This window comes from Brassica napus, chromosome C1 (assembly GCF_020379485.1).
Source record: "Brassica napus cultivar Da-Ae chromosome C1, Da-Ae, whole genome shotgun sequence".
In the NCBI taxonomy this organism is placed as follows: domain Eukaryota; kingdom Viridiplantae; phylum Streptophyta; class Magnoliopsida; order Brassicales; family Brassicaceae; genus Brassica; species Brassica napus.
In genome coordinates, this window is record NC_063444.1 from 1,075,289 (window position 1) to 1,095,463 (window position 20,175).

The window sequence follows — 20,175 nt, forward strand, 5'->3', positions numbered from 1 at the left end:
ATGTCTTCTCATGGAATAAGAGAGATAGAAAAACGAGAACAAATCCAAGTGAGTCCTCTCCAGGCTAAAGAGATATGCAGAAGTTTGGCTGAAATAGAGGAAACCAAATCCAAATTTGGTATCAAAGACAGCAAACTACTACTAACATGAACTAGTGTCCAATACTACATGGCATACAGGTAGGTGTTTATGAAGGCAAAACACTGGTCCAAGTGGGACCTCTGAGTTGACAATGGGCTATTAGATCATAAAGAAATGCTAAAGATGCAGCTTAAGATAGACCGACGCATATTTTGTTTAAAGATATGCAACAGCAGCATGTCTTTGGATATGCAAATTCAACGGATGAAGTATTAAAATTTAATTCAGTATATATTTGTTTCTGTAACCCCAAATGAATTTATTGATACGATTCTTTTCAAGTATTGTTGATGACTCATGTAAGTTTTCTTTTTGAAAACATAAAATACATTAGCTATCGCATTTTGGATGTGATCATGAACAGTTTTTGTCGACTCAAAAGCTAAGATGAGAGAATATGGAAAAGCACAGTTCAAAAGCTATGATGGAAGTAGTGGAACTCAAACATTCTAATGCTCAACAAACGCAATTATATAACAACCAGACTCATCTTCCAAGTTCCATCAAAAAGATTCGTGGATAATAATAGAGTTACGTTTCAAATCGACGTTTCCACATACGTGTCAATAATTCTCGCCGTATTTTCAATTATCTTTCACTGTTGTACAACATTCGCCTCTGACTTCAATTGATTTGCTCAAGTGGTCATTTTCTCTCATTTCACACAACCTAGAAATGAGTTCGAACTTTCCATAGATGAACCAAACAAAATGGTCCACAACTACCAAAAAAGCTGCTTAACATTAAGGACACAACCCAATAGTTGGCTCAATGGTTCAAGATTTGTTTTATCAGTTGCAAAATAAGCATGTTTATGTTCTTGGTTCAAAAATTCTGCAATTCCAAAATTTATAATGCAAATTAAATTAAATTACGTCGTTAATTTTTTTTCTGCGCATCCACAACTATGCATTAAAGATAATTCCGGAAATAAACTCAGTTAATTATAATTATTAGCTATATATTTAACAATTCTAATATGAAATCATAATTTATATTCTAATGGTTCGGGACTTCGTATTTGTATATCTTGATAGAAAATCAGAATAGTAGAAAAATTATAAAAATTACCTACTATTTGTAAAATAAAATGGAAATGGAACATTTATGTACTAAATAAATAAACTGTTACGTATCTTAGTAAGAACATATACTGAATGGTTAACTTTAAGTTATTACAGAATTTTGTGTCAATTTTTGATGAGGAAGTTTTAGTACATGTTAAGAATTTTCATGTTTACTATCAAACTGGACACTATAGTACTTTTTACAAAAATCAAAGCTGTTTCTATTCGACTTTTCTGCGTGGAAAAAATGGTCTTTGGCATTGTCACGGCTGAACAGAATACTTAATTCAATAAACAAAGAAGCTTATAAATCATTAGCTGTAAGAAATGTGAAAGAGTGTAAAATTCTAAAACTATATACTTCAACTCGGGTATAGAAAGAAAAAAAAAAGCCTATCAATACGAAGAAAAAAAGTTGCCAACACGTTTATTAATGCCATTACCTATGATTTTCTTGTATACAAGTGGAGCTTCCGTAGTGAAACTCTCAAAGATTAGTCTACTGAATCGAATCCTGTTTTAGCGCCATACACACGAAGAGATGCTAAAACATTGGAAATTCGAAGATGGTTTGACCAAAGTGGATTCTAGTTAAAACTGGAAATCATTGATGAGCTACACCAAAATAAGGGATCACACAATACTATACTTTCCCGAGTGGATTCATACATATGCTTAAAACTGGCTTGAAATCAATAACCGAATTGAGGGATCATATACATTATTACATTCATCGTGATCATCAATTTTACCTTTATGAATTATCAATAACAATGTGTTACTTTGAGGTCCAAATGGAGATGTACATGCATGCAAGTTGCAACTATCGACATTTTCTCACAAATTTGTTATCGCCTTTTTTGACTAAAAAAATTATCATCTTTTGATCCAATATACATGAAGGTCTAGAAGCAGCTTTTAAAATATAGTTATGCAAGCGTGCGCCATTTTTCTCCAACTATTCAAGTCTCGAATTAGCGCAAATTATAAAACTTTTTTTAAATCAACCATGTGCATGCAATTATCTCTAGCTTCTAGCTTTATCTAATTATCTCTAGATTATACCTTTATGTGAGATATATCGTCCTTGACAAGATTAAAGGCAAAAGGTGGTGGTGGAAATGAATCGAATAATGGAGACGTAGATGTCGATGATTTTATAAGAACTTAAAATTTGTCACGACAGGTAAGACTTACCGTCGTTGATGAATATTATTATCTAGCCGTGGCATCAATGATAAAGCAGATAAAAAGCCAAGGGTGCTGGAAATAAATCCAAGAATGAAGACCGTAGATGTCGATGGGGTTTAATAACTTGTAAATATCACGACTCCAGACGTTAAAATATATTATCCGAATTGTTTAGTCTAAAGATACACAAATGAAAAAGAAAAGGTAAATGAAGCTGATTGGTACCCAAATGTGAATTGAAGCCAAAATGTGTTAGGTGGCGCATTAAAATATTCAAAAAATAATAATAATACAAAGAGGCAAAGAAACAAAGTCGTGTTTTTAAAAATAAAATATCATGTCGTCTCCCGTCATATTTGAAAAAAACTTTACATATCTGTGAAGTTCTATACTTTCTAGAATACATATTATATTCGTTTGTTGTGTGTGCATATTTATTTTAATTGGCAAAAACATTTTTAGCAATGGCTAAATTATGCATAATTTCAGTATAAAACTATTACATATCACATTAGTTTTTTTTGTCAGCATATATATGACATATAAAAAATGATGTATCATATGGCATAATTTCCTGGAAAATTATTCAAGGGAGAGAAAAGGAAAATAAGATGAAAGCATGACTCAAAAGAAGACTTTATGAACATTTTGATCAAGAGATATATAAAAAATTAAAGATGTTTCTGAGAATTTCTAGAACAAGCATCCGTTTTCTCTTTTTATTTTTTTCTTACATAGGTAGGACCCACATTAGGATCTATAATGCTTTATGCGTTATATAATTGACCACCCTCCCGAAGAAAATACACTTAAAAACAGTTTTGTTTGCTAAAAACTTTAGAAAAAAAAAATACACTTCTAACTTTGGTTTAGTTTTGTATTATTTCCTCACGGTTTAGCTCCGGCGAAGTATGGTCGTAGTCTCCAACTTCCTCCTCCATCAGATAATCCGTTAGATGGAAGAAACCAAACGAAACTCCGATCTCCTCCGCTCTCGTGTCTTCCTCTCAGGCTTCTATTGCTGGGACTGGGAATTTCTCACTGCTCTCTTGCTCTTTAGTTGCTGAATCTTTCCTCCGATTTTTCATTTTCTCCAATCTCCTTTCTGTCTAGATTATTTTTAGTGCATCTTTTATTATTTTCTTTAGTTTTAAAAAAATTCGCCGGTGATGATGGCGGCGCAAAGGTCGGTTCCGGCGCCGTTTTTAAGCAAAACTTACCAGCTGGTTGATGATCAGAGCACAGACGACGTCGTTTCATGGAACGAAGATGGAACAGCTTTTGTCGTGTGGAAAACAGCTGAGTTCGCTAAAGATCTTCTTCCTCAGTACTTCAAACATAACAACTTCTCAAGCTTCATTCGTCAGCTCAACACTTACGTGAGTCACACACGATATTATGATCAAAAGTCATTTTCATTTGTTGTGTTATTAAATCATTTTGGTTAAATGAATCATTCATTGGTAGTTGGTGAGAAAAGCTTCTAGAAGCTGATGAATAATTTTTATTTTATTTTTAATAGGGTTTCCGGAAAACAGTACCGGACAAGTGGGAGTTTGCTAACGACAACTTCCGGAGAGGACAAGAGGAACTGCTGTCGGAGATACGGCGGCGCAAGTCGGTGATCTCCGCGGCGGGGAAATGCATAGTCGTCGGTTCGCCGTCGGAGTCAAACTCGGCGGGCGATGATCACGGTTCTAGCTCCACGTCATCGCCAGGGTCGAAGCACCCGGGGTCGGTGGAGAACATGGTGGCTGACTTATCCGGGGAGAACGAGAAGCTGAAAAGAGAGAACAGCAGTTTGAGCTCGGAGCTGGCGGCGGCGAAGAGGCAGCGCGACGAGCTCGTGGCGTTCTTGACCGAGCAGATGAAAGTGGGACCGGAGCAGATCGAACGGATGATCAAAGGAGGGAGGAAGTTCAAACCGGCGGTGGAGGAGGAAGAGAGCGACTGCGAAGGCTGCGGCGGAGACGGTGGAGCCGCCGTGGAGGAAGAGAAGGGGGTGGTAGGTGAAGGTTTGAAACTGTTTGGGGTTTGGGTGAAAGGAGAGAGAAAGAAGAGGGGCCGGGATGAGAAGAATTTCTTGGTGGGTGGGTCCCATATGACGGAGGTAAAGAACGTGGACTTTCACGCGCCGTTGTGGAAGAGCAGCAAAGTCTGCAACTGATAAAGACTTCTAGATACTTGTTCATACAAACGTGTGACACGTCATTGACGAAAGAAAAAAAGAGAAAGCTGAAGTTTTAATGATTTTTAATAATTTTCCGTAAGGAAGATTAGTGTTTTATTTTTATGTTTAAAATGGATTTTTATGTAATATGTACTTTATTAGTGTATTAAGTTTGAAAAAAAATAAGACACGTTTCAGATTTTTAGTATTGGGTGTATCTACTTCTTTTTTTTTTTGAGCAACCTACTTATTTTTATGCTCTTAAAAACCTCTAGCTAATGTAAAAGCATGGGATTGGATTTGGTCCAGGGTCACATTGAAACTTCAAAGAGGAAGAGGATTGACAAAAAAATAGATTTTATTTATTTATTTTCTCCTCAATGAATAGAACTTGACTACTTCTCTTGCAATTAGTAGGTAGTTTCCGTGTTTTTACGTAACCCGTCGAATATTTTCATATTAATTGTTAGAAAAGTCGACAACAAAGACAACATTGTCTAGAAGAAAATGCAATTGGAGAAATACCTAACTCTTACATAACACAAGGCATAAAAAATTCCAACAAAAAGAATACTACGAGATTAAATTAAAAAGAAAAATATTTCAACTAGCTCTACAACAACTAAGTTATAATTAAACTAAATTCGTTAAAAAAATATATATATATATATTCTAAAATTTTGTCGCTTAATAAATCCTCAACCATTTTCTTACGTAATAAACATATTTTCAGACGGAATATTTGAATAGTATATTCGTTGATGCCCAATTAAGCCGCTTTTAAGTCCTGCCAAGACTAGAACATCATTTAGTAGAAAATCAATACCAAGCATGCAAGCACTAGCTCTCAAGGATTAGAAAACATAGTATCTTTCTATGTTTAGCTCTCTGTAATTCACACACGCATATATTTTAACAGGTTCGGTTTAGTGTATTCTGACGTCTAAAATAGATTTTTTGTTTATAGATTATTATATTATTTTTTAAAATAAATTTTGATGTTTAATATATGATATTTCTTGAGTTTTTTTTCTACTTTAAGATAACACTCTTTTTAGATTTTTTTGTTCATTATGTAATTAGTTTTTGTAGATGACAATTGACAAAATATCTTTTTATACTTTTAGAAAGTGTAAATAATTCTAAAAAAGGTGTGTAATATAAAGAAGAAAGCTGATATTTTACTCACAGCCACATATAATAAAAGATGGCGATGATATTTTGCAACACTCCCCTCTACTCTTCTTCTCCGTTTCTCTCGCCGTTACCTTCGATACGATCAAAACCGTCACGATTCTCAAAGAGAGTACTCACAGTCCAAGCTCAATTCCAGTCCATGGATCAAAACGATCTCCTCCTCCGTCAGAAATTCATGGAGTTTCCTTACGTCTCGCCCTCGCGCAGGGAGCTAATGGCTGATCTCATGTCGACGTTGGAGGATCGCCTCCACTCGCAACTCCTTCCCTGTAGCCTCCCAACGGATGTACGGAACTTCAAGAACCCTAACGGTTCTGCCGAAGCTTCTCTTCACATCAGATCCGGCGAGAAATCATCTCCGGTATAGCTTCGGTTTCTCTGTTTTAGGGTTTTAGATTTGGATGTTAATCATGATTAGGTTAAGGAACAGAATCTTAATGTGCTCTGCATGCTGGTTTTAAAGTTTCAGTTGCATGATTCAGACAGAACCAGAGTTCAGTTTTGTAATGAACTGAAACATGTAATAATGTCTCTTTTTTTTTTAATTTAATTTTCCTTTACAAAAAAAAATAATGTCTTTTTTTTTTCAGATTGATTTTGTTATAGGAAGTTGGATACACGTCAAGATTCCGACAGGAGTGTCTCTCAACATAACAAGCATCTCTGCATTCCTAAACTCCTCAACAGAAGCTCCAAACTTCGTGGTCGAACTCATACAGAGCAGTCCCACGTCGCTCGTTCTCATCCTCGACCTCCCTCATCGCAAAGACTTAGTTCGTCACCCTGACTATCTCCAGACCTATTACCAAGACACTGCTCTTGATTCTCATCGCCAGTCACTCCTCAAGCTCCCCGAGATCAAACCCTACGTCTCGCCGTCTCTCTTTGTCCGCTCTGCTTTCTCTCCCACAGCTTCGATGCTTAAAATCGACGCGGACGAAGGGGAGAGGCTGGAGGAGATCTTGAGGGAGCATGTGAGTCCAACTGCTAAGCAAGTTCTTGAGGTTTGGCTTGAGCGTTGCGCGAAGGAGGAGGAAGGAGAGGAGAGAGTGGTGGGAGAAGAAGAGAAGTTTTTGTTGGAAAGAAGAGATAAAAGCTTCAGAAAGAAGAGCATAGAGGAAGATTTGGATTTACAGTTTCCTAGAATGTTTGGAGATGAAGTTTCTTCCCGTGTTATACACGCTATCAAAGAAGCTTTTGGAGTTCTCTAGGTTACATCAGTATCACTGTACGAATAAACTAGTTAAACAAATGTTACAGTCTCTGGTTTACTAATCTAAATCGACCCGTTTACACAATCGCGATGTCCTCTAGATAATGTTATATTATAAAATATTTTTATTTGTTTTGAGTATCTGATTCGAAGAGAAATACGCACCAACGAAGGTTTTGTTTTTAGCGCCAATATATCGTGTTATTAAACAAACTAGTGAAAGGAACAAAAACGTGCAAAATTTGAAGTCTTTAAGCCAATCGCTTTCAAAAGAGCTAATAATCAGACAAGAAGTCTAGTCATCTTTATCTCATCAAGACCAAATTACAAAAAAAAAACATCTTAGTTTCTTCATATTTGTCTGATCATATCACATCCTGTTCATTCCCACACAAGAAATGGTTAGTGTTTTTTTTCTTGATTGTTCCTTAGTTCCACATCGTTCAAATACAGAAACAGCTTAGATTCTTCTGCTTATTCTGTTCATCGGTTCTGTTTACGGCAGGCAAGTTTCGCGTCCGGAGCAGCACAGTTCAGAAGAGGTCTTAAAACTAAAGGGAAGACTTATGGATTGACCAATCAAAAGAGAAGAGAGATCAGAGAAATATTTGATCTCTTCGACATAGACGGTTCAGGTACGTATTAAACCAGTTTACCCAAATCAAAATCAGAAGCACGTGATTTTAGTCCTTCATTTCACATGTAGGTAGCATCGATGCTCGCGAGCTCAACGTTGCTATGAGGTCAGTGACAATTTTTTCTACTTAATTATATAAATTTCTTCAAGTTCTAGTTAGCACTAAGAAAGATTATCATCATCTGCTTACAGGTCTCTCGGGTTTGAGATGACTAATGAGGTTTGTTTTCTATGAAAAAACTATAGTTTTCACTCTTCTATATATGATATATTCCATTTATTTGTTGTATATGTTTCTTGTGAATGTGTGTAGCAAATAAACGAACTGATGGCAGAGGTGGATAAAAACAATAGTGGAACAATAGATTTCGAAGAGTTTGTGCATATGATGACAACAAAATTCGGAGAACGAGACTCTAAAGATGAATTGTCTAAAGCATTTAAGATCATTGATCACGACAACAATGTTATAATCCAAACCTATCTTTCTCCTAGTTAATTTATTATTCATTTCTTTTGTTTTGAGTAATGTTTGACTTGTAGAAGTTGTGAAATGTTTTAGGGAAAGATTTCACCTCACGATATCAAGCAGATCGCGAAGGAGCTAGGAGAAAATTTCACAGATAATGAAATAGAAGAAATGATCGAAGAAGCAGATCGTGATAGTAAGTGAAAACATGTCTCTCCAAAGTAGTCATTTGTAGTCAAGTTAAGTTTTTTTTTGTGATTAATGCAACCCACTTAAACAACAATTTGTCTTTGTCTTAACCAACACAGAAGATGGAGAAGTTAGTTTGGAGGAGTTCATGAAGATGATGAGGAGAACTTCTTACGGCTACTAGAAGTAATAACAATAGTATTGGTTGTGGAATATATTAAGTCAATCACTACGATTATATAATAAAAATGATTTGTCGTAAATAAAGAAGTTTGAAGTGTGTTTCGCGAATAAAAAATGTAACTATGTAACTACATCCATTATTGAGAACATGTCAAAGTCTCACATTTGTTTTTTGCCTCTACGCCATGTCTATGTATATAATATTAATCATCATCATTATATGATCTCTTTGTATAAACTCGAAAACAATAAGAAATGTATTTTGGTGCTTAGAGGGAATCATATGCATTGGACAAGAAAAGAGTAATCAAAATCCTAAACAAGCTGTCTGTTGAAGTCGCAGTTGAGACTCCATTGTTATGGTTATGGAAGTGGTTTTAATTATCTAAACAAGCTGTCCTCAGGTCGCCTTTCGGACATGAGGTGTCCCTACACAAAGAACATAAGGTTAGTCATCATCATTTATACTTAAACATGTTAACACCATTTTATGATCATAAAACCATGCTAATACCAACAAAAAGCTGAATATCATTTGAGAAAACATATAAATAGGTAAACAATAAACTAATATAAACAAAGTTCCACGATACCAATCCGTAAATCAAATTGGTTTGGTTATACACACGTATATATGGTTGACACTGTAACATGGTTCCATGATCTTGAAGCTTAGTAGCAACACTTGTAACACAAATCTTAACTATAGTGTTCAAGTATACCATCATAGTTCAAGTCATGTAATTAGGGTTTTTAGTTTTTGGCTTAGATTAACGTGTTTTTAAGTTTTTGAAACATTAAAGGTAAGCAAATATATTACCTATAAATTCAGAACTAGATAGTTTACCTTTGTTTGCGGAAGGCGACATTAGGAAGCATGCGGGGAAGTGTGAAGCATGGTGGAGCGTCCGCGTTCCTGAATTCGTCTGATTTCAAGTCTTTTAAAACAACAACCTTTTCTTTGGAGGCTGCCTCTAGTCTTAGTTAGCCTAAGCGACGCTTTTTAAACACAGCTTTATAGATATGGTGCACAAAGCCACATCTTTGAAATATAGAAGATTTAGCATAAATATTTTTTTCTTTTTATTCATCCTTTAGCTAAAGATGAGAATGGATTCACATTGGTTAAATGACATTGAATGAGTTAAATTTAAGGTTTCAAATGTTTATGAGTTATCACTGATAATGTTTATCATTCATGAAATGTTTTCTTTTGTTTACAATGATTAAAAGAGTACTGAAGCTGAATGTAGTAAATGTAAACTTCCCCAAAAAAAAACTCATGATTATAAATAAGTTTTTAATTGATATGTCCATTAATTGGAGTCATATTTCAATCTATCATAAACCAAAAGAGAAAAAAAGGAAATAATGCCATATTAGTTACATTTGATTTCACTTTTTTTGCTTTTTTTTATTTGCCCAAATTTTGATTTTTTTCAGTTTGTAACAGTTAAACAGATTTGTTGGTCTGAATTGTTTTGTTCAAATTTCAAATATATTAATTTAATAACTAATAATATCATGTATGAGTGGTTGAGCTAGTTGTCGTACAGGTTGGAAAGGGAGGAGGAGCATACTCCAACATTGTCCATCCAGTTGTCAACTTGGAGGCCTCGTAGAAGAACTCACAAATGCTCTCTTAACCAAAAACCGATAGATCCCTCTTTGGTAATACGAGCGAATAAACGTATTTTATTATTCTTTTAACTATTAATTATACATATATTTATGTTTAATTATGTTTATTGATTAGTAAGATTTATACGTGTGTATATATATATCTACAAATTGTTAGAACAATGAATCAGTGGTGGCCCAAACAGATTTTGGGACGTGAGATTGATCATTTTTATTTTGAGGTGAGTATAGCGGCGTTAACATATGGCATACATAATTATTACACTTATGAACTTATTAAATTGCATTTTATATCCCATTTTCCGGACCACTTCGTTGGTTGATAAGGATTAATTGCTCAATCCTAGATCAAAGTATCAAAGTAGTATAGAAAAATATCAATTCAATCCTAAGTGATCATGAAGCAAAGAGAATGCTTAATCTAAATGCAATCAAGGTAGTGAAGTGATTTCTTTTCAAGAACTAAGCAAGACAATATCTAAAGCTTTCAATCAATTGTTCAAAGGAGAACCCATGGGCTAAGATAATTGATGCAAGGAAATTAGTTTCTAAGTCAAGGTGTTAACTTTAAGCAATCATAGTTCCTATATGTCTAGAACACCAATAAAAATCAATCATTTTCCAAGGGAGAGATCCTTATGCAATCATGAGTAAACATCAATTCCATTGGATCAAATCATTCAAGCATGCATTATGTTCAAGTCTACTAACCATCTAGTAATCCTAACATAAAATCTCTTTGGTTATTCAAGCTAGAGCAATATCAAGTTTAGTCAAACATTTTAACAAACACTTTCGGTGCATAAAATGACTTATTATCAAGATGAAAGTGATCAAATCAAATCAAGCATTAAGAACACTTAATAAGCATAGAAACAAGTAGATCTAACAATAAACACCTTAACTTTTTACTAATCACCCTATCTACCTAACACATATATATTCAATGAGTATATTCACTAATCTTCACGATTAACCTTAAACCCATGATTGATTTAAGAGAAATCATGTTGAGAAGCAAGTTTAATCCAACAAACACAAAGAAAAAATATTATAGATTCAATCTTTCACCAAAATATCAATGTGTTTAGAGAGAAAATAAGATAAGATTTAAAATTAGGTCTAAAATGTATTTATAGTAGCTTAAAACACAAATGGTAAAACTGTAAAAAGAGTCTCGTCAAACTCCAAATGTTGACTTTGCAAGGCACACATCAGCCTTTTGACGCGTCGTCTGGCCGCTCGGGTACAGGCCGCTGGAACTCTTCATCTTTGTTGTCTTCATTATTCCATGGTTGCGGCTTCGTAGACCGTTGCGTCATCCCGACTCAGCTCACACGAAAATGACACAACAACTCTGCGGCTACCACTCTTTGAGGTAATGTCGTCTTGGCTTCACAGCGGCTTTGTGGCATGGCGTTTAGGCCGCTGTGAAGTCATTAAGCTCCATTTCGTCTCTCGACAAAAATCACTCTTTTTTTTCTCGAATCAGCTCCAAATGGTCCAGACTCACCAAATGGCATCTCCAACAACTAATATGGACTTATTCATGGAAATGCAACCTAATAATATCTTAATGCTATTTTAAATGATCAATTATATACATCAAATGATAGTAAAATCATGCAAATTCATAAGATACCATTGGTTTAAATGTCGGTTTAGAGTTTTAAATTACTTATTTTGCTTTGATTTTTTAATTATATTTATGAATAAACGGTCTTTCACAACACCATCAGAGTTTAAGTCATGTAATTAGGATAACAAGAATTTTTGTTGATAGATGAGTATTTTTTTAGAATTTTTGATCAATAGGTTGTATTTTTAAATAAATGTTTTTAAAAATGTTATTTTTGGAAAGTTATCATTTTATAGAGAAATATTGTAGATTTATGATTGTGATTTAGAAATTAGAATAACAAGAATTTTTGTTGGTAGATGAGTATTCTTTTAGAATTTTAAATCAACAAATACTATTTTAAAAATAAACATTTAAAAATGCTATTTTCAAAGAGTTATTCATTTTTGTTGAAAAATATTGTAGATTTTGGATTGTCATTTAAAAATTAAGATAACAAGAATTTTTGTTGATAGATGAGTATTTTTTTAGCATTTTCGATTAATAGGTTGTATTTTTAGAGAATCTTTTTAAAAATACTATTTTTGGAAAGTTATCATGTTTATAGAGAAATATTGTAGATTTTGGATTGTGATTTAGAAATTAGAATAACAAGAATTTGTTGTTGATAGATGTATTCTTTAAGAGTTTTTAATCAATAAGTTATATTTTAAAGAACTTCTTTTTAAAAATGTTATTTTAGAAAGTTATCATTTTTATAGCGAACTATTTTAGATTTGAGATTGTGATTGAAAAATTAGGATAACAAGAATATTTGATCAATATGTTGTATTTTTTCAATAAACGTTTTAAAAATGTTTTTTTTGGGGAAAATATCATTTATAGAATAATATAATAGATTTGGGATTGTGATTTAGAAATTAGGATAACAATAATATTTTTTGATAGCGTATTATTTAAGAATTATTTATCAATAAGTTGTATTTTTTAAATAAACTTTTAAAATGCTATTTTTGAAAAGTTATCATTTTATAGCAAAATATTGTAGATTTAGGATGGTGATTTAGAAATTAGGAGATAAAGAATATTTGTTGATAGATGTAGGATGAGTATTTTTTTTATAAGTTTTTATCAATACGTTGTATTTTTTAAAGATTTTTTTTTTAAATGTTATTTTTGGAAAGTTATCATTTTATAGAGAAATATAGTATATCTGGGATTGTGATTTAGAAATTAGGATAACCAAGAATTTTTGTTGATATATGAGTATTCTTTTAGATTTATGATCAGTGAGTTGTATTTTTTAAATAAACTTTTTTAAATGCTATTTTTGAAAAGTTATCATTTTTATAGAGAAATATAATAGATTTGGTATTGCGATTTAGAAATTAGGATAACAAGATTTTTTATTGATAGTTGAGTATGCTTATATAATTTTTGATCAATAGGTTGTATTTTTTAAAGAATATTTTTAAAAATGTTATTTTTGGAAAGTTATCATGTTTTACCGAAATATTGTATATTTGAGAATTTGATTTGGAAATTAGGATAACAAAAAAAAATGTTGATAGATGAGTATTCTTTTAGTTTTTTTATCAATGAGTTGTATTTTTTAAATAAACTTTTGAGAATTTTATTTTTGGAAATTTATCATTTTTATAGAGACATATAAAAGACTTGGGATTGCGATGTAGAAATTAGCATAACACAATTTTTTTTTGATAGTTGAGTATGCTTTTAAAATTTTTGATCAATAAGTTTTACTTTTAAAATAATCTTTCTAAAATGATATTTTTGGAAAAGTTATCATGTTTATAGCGAAAATTTTAAGATTTGGGATTATGATTTTGAAAGTAGAATAACAAGAATTTTTTATTAATAGGTTGTATTTTTTAAATAAAGTTTATAGAAATGCTATTTTTTGAAAGTTATCATTTTATTGAAAAGTATAGTAGATTCAGAATTGTGATTTTGAAATTAGGGTAACAATAAATTTTGTGCATAGAATATTTTTTTTAAAATTTTTGATTAATAGGTTGTAATTTTGTTAAATTATTGATGATTTATTGGTCACTTGATTGCTTATGTTATGTGTGGAGATTGTTGGTTTCAATCTTACTCAAGCGCAATGCTTCAATTCAGTAAGTATAAACAGAGCCGGTCCTAGAATTTGAGAGGGTGGATGCAAAATAAAAAAGTGACCACTTTTTTAAGAAAAAAAGAATAGAAAGAAAAAAAACAAAGGAGGAATTGTTTTCACTGGGTGTCGACCTCTTATTCTGATGAAAATGTGGACAAGAATTAACAACTAGGCTAAAGAAAATATTTATGAAATGTGGCCGAATGTAAAATAAAACATGCGGCCGCAAGCGGGTGCTTCATTGGCTTCATGCAAGAGCCGGCACTGAGTATAAAAATATTGATAATGTTTATGGTTAATGGAATGTTCTCATTTTCCTTACAAATATTTAAAGAGGAGTGAAACCATATGTAGTAAATATAAGTGTTTAGACCCATGGAAAATCTTGCGATCATGAACGAATTTCTATTTTATATAACAAATTGATTGAAGTCATATCATAAATCAAAAGAGAAAAAGAAAAGAATGTCATATTAAGCATATTTGATTTCACATTTTCACTTTTACTTCTTTGAAATCGCCCAATTATTGAATTTTTGAGTTTATAACGGTTAAAGAAATTTGTTGGTCTGATTTTTTTTTTTTTTGAAATCTATTATGGGTGACCTTTGAAACTAAAAAAAAAAAAGAACTAATACAAAATTAAAATTATTATTTTTCAAACTAAATATAGTTTTTCCCCCTTTTTAGCCAATTTAATACTGTTGGGCTAAGATAGCTAAGCCCATTAAAAGCCCATTTTTATTGGCTTGTTTTCTTCGAGTAAGGGGGGGGGGGGGGGGGGATACATACGGCGAACCGGAAAAAAAAACAAACTCGCCTCCGCCTTGAAGTAACAAAATGGCGACCGCGAAAACTCTGCAACCAAGAATCATCTCTTCCTTTCTCGGCAACAACTCTATTCTAGTATCAACGCAGCCTCTTCCCCACCTCTTTCGCTTCCATTTAGGTTCTTTCTCTATCTCTCTATTCATACTTCTACTACTACTACTACTATTTGGCTGAGCAGATTTTTTAATTATACAAAAGATTAAAACTTTCGAGTCCCCCATATTGCTATTTTACAGGGAGAAGGCATGTTTCGATGCAATTGTCAAGAACCTTGTCTGGATTAACCAATCTTCTCTTTAATACAAGGTACAGTACTTTCTTTGTGTAACTCTGTTTTATAGCATAGAGAGACTGTATTGTTTGTTGTTAACTTTGTTGCTGCTGCTGCTGCTTGTCTAAAGAAACGTTGATGAACTGATTGATGGCAAGAGAAAACGTCTGAAGCCAGGACACGTGTCTCCTCGCCGCCCTGTCCCTGCCCACATAACCAAACCTCCTTACGTTGAGTCTCTTAAAGTCCCCGGAATCTCGAGTGGACTTGAGATTCACGACGAGGACGGTGTAGAGAGGATGAGAGCTTCTGGGAGGCTCGCAGCTAGAGTTCGTGAATACGCTGGGACTTTGGTTAAGGTAATGAAATATTAAGTTTTTTTGAAGAAAATTACATAAAACATATGTCTAAGCAAAGCATCCAAATTTGTAAAAAAAATAATAATTTTTTTAATTGAAATCTTCAAAATCTCAGGACCGGCCCTGTTTACGGTTTCTTTTGGTCTGTTTGACAGCCCGGTGTGACCACAGATGAGATTGATGAGGCTGTTCACAACATGATCATCGAGAACGGAGCTTATCCTTCGCCGCTTGGCTATGGAGGTTTCCCTAAGAGTGTCTGCACTTCTGTGAATGAATGCATTTGCCATGGAATCCCCGATTCACGACCGCTTGAGGATGGAGATATAATCAACATTGATGTCACAGTTTATTTGAACGTAAGTTTTCTCTTCTTCGTCACTAGTTAAGTTAAGTAAGGTTTACTCGATGCTTATTGTTGGTGTTATACACTCTACAGGGCTACCACGGTGATACTTCAGCTACTTTCTTCTGTGGAGATGTCGACGAGAAAGCTAAAAAGCTAGTCCAGGTATATAACCAATTCAAGTTTTTACTATATAGTTTGATGAGATTTTCATATTTGGAATGTGGTTGGTGTAGGTGACCAAAGAGTCTCTTGACAAAGCTATATCGATATGTGGACCTGGTGTTGAGTACAAGAAAATCGGCAAAATCATTCAGTAAGAGACTAATTTCTCTAAGCAATTAGTAGTATTTTTAATTAATGAGTATCTCATCAAATCAAATCTTTGTTAAAGTGATCATGCAGATAAATATAAATATGGAGTGGTTAGACAATTTGTAGGCCACGGTGTTGGACGTGTCTTCCATGCTGATCCTGTTGTTCTACACTTCCGTGAGTTTTGTCCTTAAAACACTTTGCGGCCCCATTCACGTTCTTTCTAAAACTTGCATCTTCTTCGCAGGGAATAATGAAGCTGGACGTATGGTTTTGAACCAAACCTTCACTATTGAACCCATGCTTACCATAGGAAGCAGAAAACCGATTATGTGGGATGATAATTGGACCGTGGTTACAGAAGATGCAAGCCTCTCTGCGCAATTCGAGCATACCATTCTTATAACCAAAGATGGAGCTGAGATACTCACCGACTGTTGAGAAAAAAAATTGATTCCCAAGTTTGTCTCAGATTGATCTTTATTGGATGGAATACAAAACCAAATGGTATGTATGAAAATCACACTCATATATTCAAATATTCTTTTGCTCACAAAGTAAAGTGAATATTACACAAACAAGATACAAACAATGAGTTTTAGAGATTGTTTTTTGGGTACAATTATAAAATCAGGTCTTGAGTTTATGATATCTTGATTCTCTGAGTTTCCTTTCTTCTGACAGAATCTTTGCAACCCTGTAATTAATTAATTAATTAGCAGTATTTTACGAGTTAAAACCATTGTAATTGTATAAAGTAGTGAACTTGGTTTCTCTTATAATATTAAAAGAAAAGAAATAATGAACCTTTTGAGAGCTTCTTCGTTGGTAACGTGATCAGAGATGGGTTCGTAATGGCCAGTTTCGAGATTGACACGAGATACATTTTTCTTCAGTAAAGCTTTACCAACTTCAACAAGACCATCCATGTTCTTTTCTGTCGATATGTCCACTGATCCTATGTCACCCTTCAACGTATCGTCCTGTAATAGAAAACGTATATAAAATGTAAATTATTTTTATATTTTTAGGTCCATAAAATTGACCTTTCACTAACGGTAATATTTTTTTTGTTATTATTATTTTATTTGTTTGATTAGTTTTTCGAACAAGTAAGTACCATATAGACCAACCTTTACATCATTATTCCTTGGCACTTACTTGTTTAGATAACATATTATATAACCAAGAAGGTCTGAATTTGAACAATTCAAATTTAAATTGGGTAACTTCTAACTATTATATGACCAAAAACTATTTTTGAAAGTTTTCATTGTAAAAACAATGATTTTCGACAAAAGTTTTGTATATTTCATTAGAGATTAGCTACAAAAGGTTGTTAAGGTTGTTTTTAATACTACAGAAGCCTTGTACACTGATTGTTTTTAGTAATTTAAATATTTCCTTGCAACTTTTTTTCTTTAAAATAGATTATTAAAATCCTAGTTTTATAACAAGATCGAAAGAATTGTCATGCAAAAACCCTCTCTCAGAAAAAAAAAGAAAGAAAAGAATTGTCATGCAAAAGGGAAGAAACTCACATCGATACGTAAATAATTCGTCTCGGAATGAAGAGCTTGAAAAACGACACAGCTTTGGTAATCAACAATGTCTTGAATGGCCTCATTGTAACAATCAATAATTGGACTCGAACCATCCGCACAGATCCAACTCACCAGTCCCCATTTTGACGCCATTATCGCATCATACTTCTCTTCATTCCTTATCGAACCTGTCCCAAGCGATATCACCACAACCCTCGTGTAATCCAATGGGCTTATGTCTCCCATTGCTGGATTCTTCTTCACTATCTGCTTTGTCACTTCCGCAATCGCACACAGCGTCTACAAAACGTATAAACAACATAACATGACCAATAGATAATTAGGGTTTTAGGTTGGAAACTCATATAACTTTGCTTATAAAAAAAAAGAAAAAAAAGTCATATAACTTAATCGTCTATACCGGGTTATTGGCAGCGATGCCACCGTCAATGAGGTTATATTCATGTTTGTTTCCTTCATTGTCTTCATTAGTGAACCGATGAGCCGGGAGATAAGTTGGTGCGGCTGATGTACTTAGGCATATATCTGATATTTTCGCGTCAGTAACTCGACGGCTCACCGCCTATATTTGAAACATTGAATCAATAAAAATGATGTATAAGCAAGTGAAATATTGGTCTAAGACTTCCAAAATTTTAAAAATAATTAACATAAATACATGTCTTCAATTTTTTTAAAGAATTTTTTATTAAATTGTTTATAGCCTTCAAATTTTATTATCAGCTCTGTGCATATACACATAGACGGATCGATGTTGGTGTATACCTGGTAAGAAGAGAAGATAACTGGTTGGAGTTTCTTGATGTCAAAGCAAGGTATGACAACGTTTGTCAAAGTTTGAGTCAGTCTCGTGTCTCCCAAGAAATCTTCTATTACTTCTCTTAAGTATTTCCCGTTGTACTTTGGTCCTCGTACAAGTCTCACCAGGATTTGAGCCCAGGCAAACGCCCCTCTGTACGTTTTAGAAGTTAAAATTTTTGTTATCAGTTTGCTCAAGACTCTTGAGTTATCAGATCAAACGCAAACGCAGAAGGCACATACCGCGGGTGTGGGAAGATTTTAGGGCAATGTTTGCGATAAAAAGGGACTATTTCTTTGGCCGCAAACAAAGGGCGGTTGCGGTTAGTTTTATCCGGTGCGGTCAACATCGCCACTATCAAACCTCCAGTGCTCGTCCCGGAGATGACATCAAAGTAATCCACAAGCCTTGCCTCCTCACCGTCCAATTCCTGTGTATGGATTTAAATATTTTTGTTACATTATGAAATTGAGACGATATCCTAACAAGACTTATTTAGATTCAAGTAGACATATATGATATAAACCTGGAGTTGTGATTCTAGGTAAGCTAAGACAATACCGGGAATGATCCCACGGACTCCACCACCATCGATGCTAAGGATCGTCACATGTTGTCCGTAGGAAGGAGAAAGACAACGTAATCTTCTTTCTGAAGAGAAAGCCATGATTATTATTTTTCTGTCTCCTAACCTCGTTTTTAATAATCTAAAAACAAAGCTTATTATGTCTTCTCGGTAAGTGGTTAACTTCTCGTCCGGTTTTCAAGTCGGAGATGGTTATAAATGTGTTGAAACACTTAGAACTACCGTTACGGGTGAAACACAAACCCATATTTATAGAAAGAGATGTAGTATATGTTAAAGCCACTTTAGTGTTGGATTTTTTGTGTGAACCTACTGGGAGATTTCTTGATTTGGAATTTACACTTATGGTTACTTTATAGCATGTCAAGTTTTGGACATACTTCTATATTGAAAAAACTAAATGACAACTGTTTTTCCATAAAAACAGTTATTCGACATTCATTCACACAAATTATAAGCAAAAGTCACCTGGACACACACACACACACACACACACACACATATATATATATATCTATATCAAAAAGATTTATTTATAAAAATATCTGAAGATAATAATCCGCTATTTATGAACATTTCATCTTTATGGGATCTTTTTATTCCTCAGTGCTCCAAAATTGTGATACTGGTAATTTAACTCTTTGCTTAATTTATGTTAAAAAAATTGGGTTAACATCCTGAACTTCCTATTTTTGTTTTGTTTGAGGGTTGAATCAGGGTTCTTAATCTTAAACAATTATATGTGAGATATTTTACCAATAGAACATAGCAGAACTGGGTAATGAGATTGTCCAATTAAAACATTTACGTGTAGAGACAACGAGAACCACACTTTCCAGGCAAATGTAACTGCTACACGAAACAATAAAATTTGCCTGAATTATGGATTTGGAATGGTTACGGTTAGTCATGAACTTTTTATGTATGCGTAATATCCTTTTTCCTCATGAAGTTTATATATAATCCAAAACTAGAGTTGCAAGTTAGAGATAATATTGGATATATCATTTTTCGAAACATATTGGATATATCATTTTTTAGAAATATCCTTTATATACTAAAGCGCAAGTCGGATCTCCAATCAAAATCTGACACGTAGAAAATCCTTATAAAAAATTAAAAAACAACTGACACGTGGAAAAACTAAAAAAACTATAAATAAATATTTAAAATTTTCTCTGCCGTTACTATTTTCTTTAGTCTAAATATTAACTACATATTTCTTATTTTTCTCAAAAAAATTAAGCTTTGTTGGTTTATATATATATTTTCCGTATTTTCTTCGG

At 33.4% G+C, this 20,175-nt stretch overlaps 5 protein-coding genes across 5 annotated transcripts; 4 read left to right on the forward strand and 1 right to left on the reverse strand.

Moving 5' to 3' along the window:
• Positions 1-3,190: 3,190 nt before the first annotated feature.
• Positions 3,191-4,774, forward strand: LOC111202027 (heat stress transcription factor B-1). The gene is made up of 2 exons (XM_022694418.2): positions 3,191-3,778; positions 3,922-4,774. The coding sequence occupies exons 1-2, from the start codon at positions 3,569-3,571 to the stop codon at positions 4,564-4,566; spliced, it is 855 nt and encodes a 284-aa protein (XP_022550139.2). The 5' UTR covers positions 3,191-3,568; the 3' UTR covers positions 4,567-4,774.
• Positions 4,775-5,725: 951 nt separating this feature from the next.
• LOC111202026 (red chlorophyll catabolite reductase, chloroplastic) lies at positions 5,726-7,120 on the forward strand. The gene is made up of 2 exons (XM_022694417.2): positions 5,726-6,127; positions 6,357-7,120. The coding sequence occupies exons 1-2, from the start codon at positions 5,777-5,779 to the stop codon at positions 6,975-6,977; spliced, it is 972 nt and encodes a 323-aa protein (XP_022550138.2). The 5' UTR covers positions 5,726-5,776; the 3' UTR covers positions 6,978-7,120.
• A 117-nt stretch (positions 7,121-7,237) lies between these two features.
• LOC111215196 (calcium-binding protein CML19) lies at positions 7,238-8,636 on the forward strand. The gene is made up of 7 exons (XM_022718559.2): positions 7,238-7,380; positions 7,485-7,614; positions 7,686-7,722; positions 7,809-7,836; positions 7,930-8,082; positions 8,179-8,281; positions 8,394-8,636. The coding sequence occupies exons 1-7, from the start codon at positions 7,378-7,380 to the stop codon at positions 8,456-8,458; spliced, it is 519 nt and encodes a 172-aa protein (XP_022574280.2). The 5' UTR covers positions 7,238-7,377; the 3' UTR covers positions 8,459-8,636.
• Positions 8,637-14,594: 5,958 nt separating this feature from the next.
• LOC111215222 (methionine aminopeptidase 1D, chloroplastic/mitochondrial) lies at positions 14,595-16,496 on the forward strand. The gene is made up of 8 exons (XM_022718609.2): positions 14,595-14,766; positions 14,885-14,954; positions 15,050-15,278; positions 15,434-15,637; positions 15,718-15,789; positions 15,861-15,940; positions 16,019-16,116; positions 16,187-16,496. Exons 1-8 carry the CDS (start codon positions 14,658-14,660, stop codon positions 16,378-16,380), a joined length of 1,056 nt encoding a protein of 351 aa, XP_022574330.2. The 5' UTR covers positions 14,595-14,657; the 3' UTR covers positions 16,381-16,496.
• Positions 16,375-19,063, reverse strand: LOC106353661 (patatin-like protein 3). The gene is made up of 7 exons (XM_013793441.3): positions 18,830-19,063; positions 18,546-18,733; positions 18,270-18,456; positions 17,905-18,066; positions 17,481-17,783; positions 16,747-16,922; positions 16,375-16,636 (listed from the first exon to the last, which is right to left on the reverse strand). The coding sequence occupies exons 1-7, from the start codon at positions 18,968-18,970 to the stop codon at positions 16,570-16,572; spliced, it is 1,224 nt and encodes a 407-aa protein (XP_013648895.3). The 5' UTR covers positions 18,971-19,063; the 3' UTR covers positions 16,375-16,569.
• Between the last annotated feature and the right edge of the window lie 1,112 nt (positions 19,064-20,175).